This window comes from Morone saxatilis, unplaced genomic scaffold (assembly GCF_004916995.1).
Source record: "Morone saxatilis isolate NCDOM2014 unplaced genomic scaffold, NCSU_SB_2.0 Contig19, whole genome shotgun sequence".
NCBI lineage: Eukaryota > Metazoa > Chordata > Actinopteri > Moronidae > Morone > Morone saxatilis.
This window is the reverse complement of record NW_023339751.1, coordinates 19345118-19354108: the sequence shown is the minus strand read 5'-3', so window position 1 is coordinate 19354108 and position 8991 is coordinate 19345118. Positions and strand designations below refer to the sequence as shown.

Below are 8991 nucleotides of genomic sequence, written 5' to 3'. Positions count from 1 at the left end.
CTGCTGCTCCTGTGATTGGGTCTCACTCTCTACTTCTGTAGTGGGTCCTTCGTCTTCCCCAACCTCTTTCTCATCTAAGGATAAGAAGTGTAAGTAAGATGCGCACAGTATGCACCCAGTAAGCAAAGACACAGAACAACATGGAAGGAAGGGTGAGAATAAGAGCATCTAAGATAATGTGAATAGTTTACAATACAAGAAATGATTGGTTACTGGGAGTTAAAATCAGCAGAATTAGCAGCATTCCCTTTGTTACAGTTAACAGTTTAACAAGAGCTGACTGAACAACAGAGATGGGAGAAGCAGAGAACGTAAGAGGATTTACTGACATCCCTTAAAACCCTCGTCCTCCCATCCAACAACACAGCTTCAAAAGGGAGAGTTCAAAGTGTCTCTATTTAACAGAAAAAAACCCTTCCACCATTAAAATTAATACCAAAGGCTTTGGTGTTACAGATACACATACGTTAAGAACATAATATAATTACAATTGCTTCTTAAAGTAATGCTTAATATGATTCACTGTGGATCAAAAAATCTAATTGAATTCACAAACCAAATGCACCAATTCTTTCAGACTTAAAGATTAATTCCATTTCATAAAAAATAATCATTAATCCACACCATGGCAAAATGAAGAATTGAGCCCCATTCAGACAGGATTCATTTCCCCAGAGGAGATGGGTAATAAAATTGTTACTATTTTCTATTCTATACTATTCTAACTTCTTGCAGACCACAACAAGAATATTCTATAGGAATGACACACATCTCCTACTGAACTAAAAGTAACTGGAAACGCAGGTCTGAATGTGTAAAAACTATACTCCAATTATTAGTCGGATAGGGTAAAAATGCGCTATGGGTAGGATTAAAACCCCAAATCAGAGCTCTGCAACATTAAAATCATCCAAGCTCCCATAAAGAAATACATCTTGTCTGAATGGGGATTCAATGACCGGAGACAAAATTACACTTTATGCACAAAATATTGGACTTTTTTTAACGTAAGGTGAACCGACCAGACACAAACTCTGGTCTCTTTGGGTCCTAATGTAGGCATAGAGGACACGTTAAAAAGAACATGTTAGGCATTTAAGACAATTTAGACATCGACTATGTAGACTGGAGAGCAAATCACAAATCATCTACAATTCGATTAGCAAGCTCGTCTAAATATTTTGTACACTTAGTGAACACCAGATCTGGGTCAAACGGGTGTAAAAAGTTAAGGATTAATCCATCAGGATTCAGTCCAAGTCAGACAATATATGCTAGATCAGTTGTTAATCAAGAGTTTCTGTGATTGTATAGACTTTGCAGGATGAATTTTAGTTCTCTATATAGAATGAATGTACTTGTAAACACGATTTAACCCAGGTCTAGTGTAAAGATGCAGTAACTGCTAAAACCCATTGTTTCTTTAGTGTGATTAGAGGTTTTTGATGGTCTGCATTCTAATGTTACAGATTCTACAGCAAAAGAAATTTGACTCATTCTGGTGTAATCAAATCTATCAAATCAGTTCAAATTAAGCCAAATCAGACAGTGCAGGGAGAGGAGGGGGAACCTGGACTCTGCAGAGGGCGGTTCTGAGGATTCTTTGGATTCTGCTGCATCTGGAAACTGTGGACCAAATTCCACGGAGCCGGAGCCTTGGCTAGAGGCAAGATCACACTGTTAAACCCACTGGTCACTATGACGCAACACGATTAGTGTGCTTACACACCTCTATGAGTGTAGAATTTGATGGATGCAGGCTAATGAAATACATGTTATACACATTATTCTTGTTGCTTCTACTTTGACCTGAGCATCTCTTTTTAAACCAGTCTGTAATGTTGACTGCTTCTGCTGTACTGTTCTACTGGCCTGATTACTGTCACATGCACATAGTTTCCAGAATATTACTAACTCACTGGAAATTTGGGTAAGACATCTTCAACTAATATGCCAGCCTGCAATAGTTCAAAAGAGAGGAAGCAAACAAAGTTGTTTGCATATTTGTCTGCGACTGTTTTGGTTACTAGGTGGGATTGTGTTGCAACAAGAAAGTTGTTTGCAATTTCTTTCCTTTGTTGCTTCCTGTGTAAAGAGGACAGTGACATTTGTAGGTGGGGGCGTCTCACCTCGGCTGGCTCATTGCTCACCAACAACTACAACAGGATAAATGCTGACATCATTAAAGTTGGGAAAAAGAATCAAACGCAAACAAATGAAAAAGGTCAACTGGAGCACTGTACTAAGAAGCATTTAACACGGGCTGTTAGGACACTGAGTAAGTAACATAAAGATGCACAGAACAGCTTGAGTATGAGTGTGTGTGTGGGGGGGGTCTGGTCCAAAGTCTGAACTAATTTTCTCAATTCACTTCTTATCTCAGATTCAGAGTTTAGTTTTGTCTGATCTTGGATGTTTGTTCAGCCAATCGATGTCTGACTGTTGTTCCAGTGTGTGTTAATAAGGTCAGATACAATACTGTACTTTAGTTTTAGCAGTGGTTCCAATTAGGACTTGCTTCTTTCAGCCTTGTGAAACCTTTTTCACTGTTTTCTCACTTCAGACCTGAGGAGACCCCATCTTGGTTGGTCTTTCTTGCTGCTTGTCTGTGTATCTGTGTTTTTCAATACCTCCAGAAGGGGGCGGGCTCTCCTCTGTGTCCGTCCCAGAACGAGGCGTTGGTCCAGGGGAACGCGATTCTGCTCTCAGCCTCCTCTCATAGCTGAACTCTGGAAGCCTGGGAGCCTGAGGGCGTGTCTTCCTGGCAGGATTTAGGAAGTAGCAATATGCACAACGGAACGCTGGGAGGGTTGGAAAAAGAAAGGGAGGAGGAAGAAAACAAGAAAGAGAATAAGAAAAAGACATTGTATCATCTATCAAACTATGGCTATGCATTATAATAACTTTTTGGAGTTTCTAATCTCAAACACTCTACACGCTAACATTATGCTCTCTCTTTACTGAGATACTCATTATCATTAAATGTAGTGCTGCATTAGTGTTCTTACCTAAATATTCAAACTCTTCTTTCAGAGCCATCCCGTTATGAGAAAAACACTGTTGGCAGATCAGAGCATATCTATAGGAAGGAAGAAGGGACAGAGAGGAGAAGAAAACTGTTTGATATAATCATTTTTTTATATTTAGTGTCCATGTCCATTTCCCTTAGTGATTACTTGTTTCCTAGAGGACTTTTGATAACCCCTGGAGACATGTACCCCAGAGTATGTACTTTGCCTTTTAATCAAAAGGTAAACACATGCATACGCATACATAAATAATATATATATGACATGAACATATTGATGATAAAACCAAGTCAGTTAACAGTCCAAAGATTCAGCAAATCTGAGTGATTGGAATATGATTCCAGCTCTGAAAGGCCCAACCAACTAACATGGTCTAAAAATGACTAAACACCACTCCCTTGTCTCTGTAGAGACAATCTCCAGACTGCTCAATAAGAATGGAAATTTGGGAGTAAGTTGCAAGCTACTCCCACAAGGGATTTGAAAGAAAGAAAAAAAGGTTTTCACCTGTTCTGTGGTCCATCTCCTACCAGGTACTCAATGACTCGGTCCACAGCTCCTCTGTCTTTGGGCAGAATGGGTCTTGCTAATGGCGGACCTGGTGGATGCATACCTGCAAAGACAGTCCACATAAATGTACATTTTCTTTTTTCTCAAGCATTAATGCCAAGATACGCTCAAAGGCTTTACAACCTACCTACACCTGGTATAGGGGAGCAAGGGGTCCTGGGTACTGCCCCCTGGAGGATAGAGGCAGACAAAGCAGATCTCTCCGGCGGTCCTCCTGGAGCTGAGAGAGGAACAGGTTCTGTAGGGAGAGCAACATGGGATAAAGACACAAACAGATGCCTAACCGGACTGAGACAAAGGCAACTGGACTTGAGGTTAATTCCAGTTGCCTTTGACTTAGTACTTCGCCCATGACCTGGATGCCTGAGAATCTGCACAGACAGGCTAGACTTGACTTGCAATATTCCTTGGTGAAAGAACACAACTCTCACTGTCAACTCACGCTGCTGTGTGGACCTGGCATCAAAGTAGATTCACTTACAAACTGTGATACTTCATCATAATGTCATAAAGTATCTCTGTGTGCCCCCTTACCCACAGGTGTGCCCCCGGGTCCCAATGGGAGTCGTGCTCCAACAGGAGTCATTGCCATTGCAGCTGGGGTTCCCGGCATGGGTCTCATTGCCACCCCTCTCTGTCGAATCTCTACAAAGAGGAGAGAAATTCATCATTCAATTTTAATGTGTCTATCGCTTTAATCACTATTGTAGTGACAAGGAATCACCTTTGTAGCTCTGGTCTCTGGATGAGTCCAACCTGAGCTCAATCAATCACCACTCCACAACATTTAAATGTGCCGCTTTATCTTTCTGTTGTGTATTGATATGTGTCGTACCTTGTCCTGGCCTGGGAGTCATCTGTGGGCGCACCGGAGTCGACTCCAGCTCCTGCAACATAACAGCAAACCCGACAAACAAAAGTCAAACAAAACAAATATACAATTAAAGATAACTAAACAAACAGAAACAATAAATAAATGGACAGCAGTACTCACAGCTTTTTTCTTGGCTTCTGGATCAAAGCGCTCCAGGATGAGTTTGGCATTTTTGTATGTTTCTGTTTCCATCACTTCCTCCAGCTGGAAACACAGAAAAGGGAAACCTACGTTCTAACATGCAGACTAAATGGGGGTCCTTTAATTAAAACACAAAGGGGCAGTGGGGATAAATTAGGCCAGTCTTCTCACTGACAGTCCTAATCCAGAGGCATCAGTAATAAATTGAATTCAGTTTCAAAGCCAGTTAAAAACTTCTTGTAGGGGCTTTAAACAAGTCATTAAAAAAAGGGATGAAGAATTGGACACTTACGATCTTTTTTTTGGAAGCCTTTAAATCTTCTAGTTTATCATCTAAAAAAAAAAAAAAAGCAGAAATAACTTTAACTTTAGTATGACAACAGTAACAAACCTAGAATCATCAAAAGCCTCAAAAAGATATGTTATGGATGGACAGATGGACAGAGAGGGACTGACAGACGACTTACTGTTTCTCTCAGTGCGTTTGGAAAAAAGGAAGACCAACAACTTCCTGATGAACCACACCCTGATGATGAGAACGAAAAAGATGCAGTTGTTCTTAATATGGTTCCAAATAAAAGAAAGAGGGTATTAAAACAACATTTTAATGGCACAGCTACGTTGCAGAGGGTTGTGAAGGGTATTATGAAACGTCCGCACTCACAGCACAGGGTAAATGAAGAAAGGCAGGGCCATGGCTATTCTCTGCAACCATTGTTCAGGTAGGTAGAGACAGTACACGATCAGAGAGGTCAGCAGGTACAGGACTGACGAGTAGAGAAGCAACCGACCGACCCACAGCTGCAGACAGACACACAAATAAACACACAGATGAGGAAAAAGAAACTACAATTCAAGAATATTACTGCACGTCTTGGCTGCTTTACCTTTTGCAGACGTTGGTTTTTGGCTCTAAACTCCTCCAGCTCTTTAATCTCCTACAAGGGAAACATTGAGTTTGAAGGTTATTTAACAGTGCAAAGAACCTTTGTTTGGAGTTGATCACCAGTTGTGAGTTTCCAGGAAAGCAATTTCCTCAACTTAGTTACGTTCTATTTGTGTTTTGATTTCATTCATACTTAAGTATCAGTGACTGTTTCAGGTTAACACAACCTTATATTGACCTTTCTGACGAAGCAGGATTAATGATTTTAGCTGAACTTTGGTGAGTAAAAAAGGGAATTTTCTGCCAAATGTTCAGTGGGATCACCCAATAATTCAATAATCCTGCTTTGAGAGGCCCCAGATGATTGTATTGTATATTGTATTGTGTACCTTCATTATGAAAAACTAAAATGCAAAGTGTGACTAAGAAAGACATGCCATGAATTTTCTGTGTCCTAGGCGTTGTGTAAGTACATAAACTCAGATACAATGTTCAGTCAGTACCTTGTCAATGTTCTCCAGCTGCTCAACTGTGGTTGGCTTTGTCTAGATTGAGGATAAAAAACATAAAATTATCATCAGGTTTTTTTAGAACAATTAGGGTCCCGTGTCCACATAGCGTTTGTTTTCTGGCAGAAAAACGCTGGCAGAGTGCTAGGATTTTGTTTCTATGACAACAATATCTCGACAAATTCTAACAATGAGCCATTAGCTTAACAAGGACGCTGTGGTTGTGTAAAGCAATAACTGCAAACTACTTCTTCTTTTCCTACATTTAACTTGTCAACTGTTCACTTCACTCAATTCACTGCGTCCAGCTGTGTGTGTGAGTGAAGGAACTGAGCCCCTTCCACTGCCAAACATGCAGAGGAAAGACAGAGAAGCTAGTGCGACCATAAATGACGGTAAAACAGGGTAGAGAACTCTCAGCATAGTTTTCTTCCTTTTTATTTGTTTCTTCTCTCTGTTGTGAGTTTCTTTCTGACGTATCATAAAGCTCAGGATAGACAGACAGTCAGAACAAGCTTTGCCTCCATTTTCTTGGTTACCAGAATAACAAATCCCCCCATCTAATGTATGACTGGTTGACTGAAAATGAGTGACAGTGACGACACCAGCGCCTTTCTGAATAATTCAGAGATTCTCTACTAGAAGTGTCTGGAGCGCTCACACAAAATGTGAAAACTGAAAAAAGACTGGGAACTATGTGGACACAGGCCCTAACACTCAGCAGTGTCACTCATAGCCAAGCCATAGATTCAGCACTGATTGATTTGTCAGTGAACAATAAACCCTGGTCCTGTAAACACAGGCTTACTTATCCATCTTTCCCTTTGACTTCTCTGGTATGTGTTTAAAAATAGTATATGTAAAAATATGAATTCTAGCTCAGGTGCAGGACGCAGTGAAAAACAGAAATATGTCAGCTTACTTCCTTTCATTGGTCTTTTGTGTTACTTTAATCCAAGAATCAGATACTGTGTTTAAATGTCACAATTTAGTGTATACACACACACTGAAACAAAACTACCATAAAGTGGATCAGAACCCAAGACTTAACATTTTAATAAGTCTGATAAGACCAAACTCTGAATAAAACTTGACTAATCAGGGCAGAGGGTCAGTCTTATGGATTTCTGTCTATCTGCAACCGGTGCCTGTATAATTTGAAACAGATTTTAAGATTTTACTAATACTGGCTTAGTTACTGCATGACTTGGCTCAACAGATATGAGCCTTGTTAAATCCCTGTGATGAAAGGCATATTTTAAATGAGTGGAGTGGAACATGTCCTCTTCCACAGAGGCCGTCATGTTGAACCGCCATGTTTCTACAGTAGCCCAGAACTGATAAACCATCCACTGGTTCTGTGTTTGTCACCAGTATCTCGGCCACCGTAGTTTCTCCCACATGCGTGGAAGGTGAGCAGTATTCAACTGGTTGCAACCTTGGACCATTAACTCTCATCCACTCACCTTCCACCGGGACAACAGGGCCCCCATATCTGTGAATTACAGCCGTCCCCTCTTTGATTCCTTTGATTCACTATGGGACAGAAAGTCTGTGTTAAACAAAGCACATAATCCCTGCTGTTACATTAAATTACACATGTTATGCTGCTGATGTCAAACACCACATATAAACCCTGATATGATATTTACAAAACACTTCCATCGTGGCAGAACTGTACACAACGGCTGACGTTGTTATAGTGGATTTATTATTAAAACCTCTGCTTATGACTCATTACACAACTTAAAGAATACAGTGGAAATACGGGGCTGCACAGTACTGACAAACATTACACTGCAACGTAGGTCTTCTGCTGAAAACTGTGTGTGAAGTAGTTTATATCAAAAAGCATATCACATATTCATGCTGCATGGCCAAAACAAACCCGCTACACAGCTTCTTTATCTCTGTGGACAGAGGGCAACATCTACTCAAAAGTTAGCGTGACATCCAGGAGTCGTTTACCTTTTGAATAGATAAGACCTATGAGAACATGACTCAGTATTTTTATTTTAACACATGACTGAAGTCCACGTGTAACTTCTAACGTTACCTCTACGGGAGACAACAGCAGACATATACCTACAATTAAACGGTGTAGAACAAGTAAGTTACATTTATTTAGCATTGTGCTAATATAATTGTGTGTAATATAAGTGCACGTTTCCAGCTAACAGAGTTGAAGCTACCGTTAGCTGCTCCATCACAACACCGGCACCAATGACGTTACGTAACCAGAAAGAGTGGCTTTTAATCACGTGAGCTTTTACTTTACGTTAGATATAAAGTTACATTCGGTTTGAATTAAACACAACTGTTCCTAAAGTGTAACGTTGTGTTAACTGCAGTGCCTAACCTGCTCATGTTAAGTTAGCTTAGCTGGGTTACCGCATCAGTAACAACAACAGGTATCAGACGAGAAAGCGACGTCGTTACGGCTGGTCTTCATTAGGCTCCCCACTGAAACAAGTACTTACATTAGGTGGTGTCTGAATGAGTCTGTGAAGCGCTCGGTCGGTCCACTCAGAGCAGAAACGAGCAGACAGCTGCAGACTGCTGCTGTTACCTCAACTGACATCTCACTGCCGAGCGACAGTTGGCGACGTGGAGACGTACAGGACGTGGAGACGTACAGGACGTAATTTATGGTTGACGTAACCCGGGGCCAGAGGTGGACTTGTTTCCCAGAGTCCTTTGCATTGTAGTTTTTGATGGCCCTTTCATCGATAACATGTCGGGAGTGTTTGAGCATTACGGTTAAGGGGAGGATTGCGTTCAGAAACAACTTGGCAGATTTTTTTCTATTAAATCAACGAATTTAGTAAAAACATGAATACATAAAAACATGTTTATTAGTCGGTCGGAATTGCGTGGAATGTTAAATAATCCTGTATTTATTTTACCGTATGGACATGAAATAGTCATCAAATAGTGAATATCAATATACAATGGTGAAAACAAATACACATTGCAATTAAT

The 8991-nt window shown here is 40.5% G+C and overlaps 1 protein-coding gene across 1 annotated transcript; it reads right to left on the bottom strand.

Annotated features, from left to right (window-relative positions):
• On the bottom strand, positions 1-8534 carry lnpk (lunapark, ER junction formation factor; the record flags this gene model as incomplete). Its single annotated transcript, XM_035663849.1, is given in 16 exon segments — positions 1-74; positions 1571-1660; positions 2631-2801; positions 3009-3079; positions 3537-3642; positions 3727-3837; positions 4134-4244; positions 4435-4486; positions 4594-4677; positions 4907-4947; positions 5082-5140; positions 5279-5415; positions 5502-5552; positions 6004-6045; positions 7476-7545; positions 8490-8534. Coding segments are annotated over 15 exon segments (1227 nt in total), but the record flags the coding sequence as incomplete, so codon positions are not given.
• Between the last annotated feature and the right edge of the window lie 457 nt (positions 8535-8991).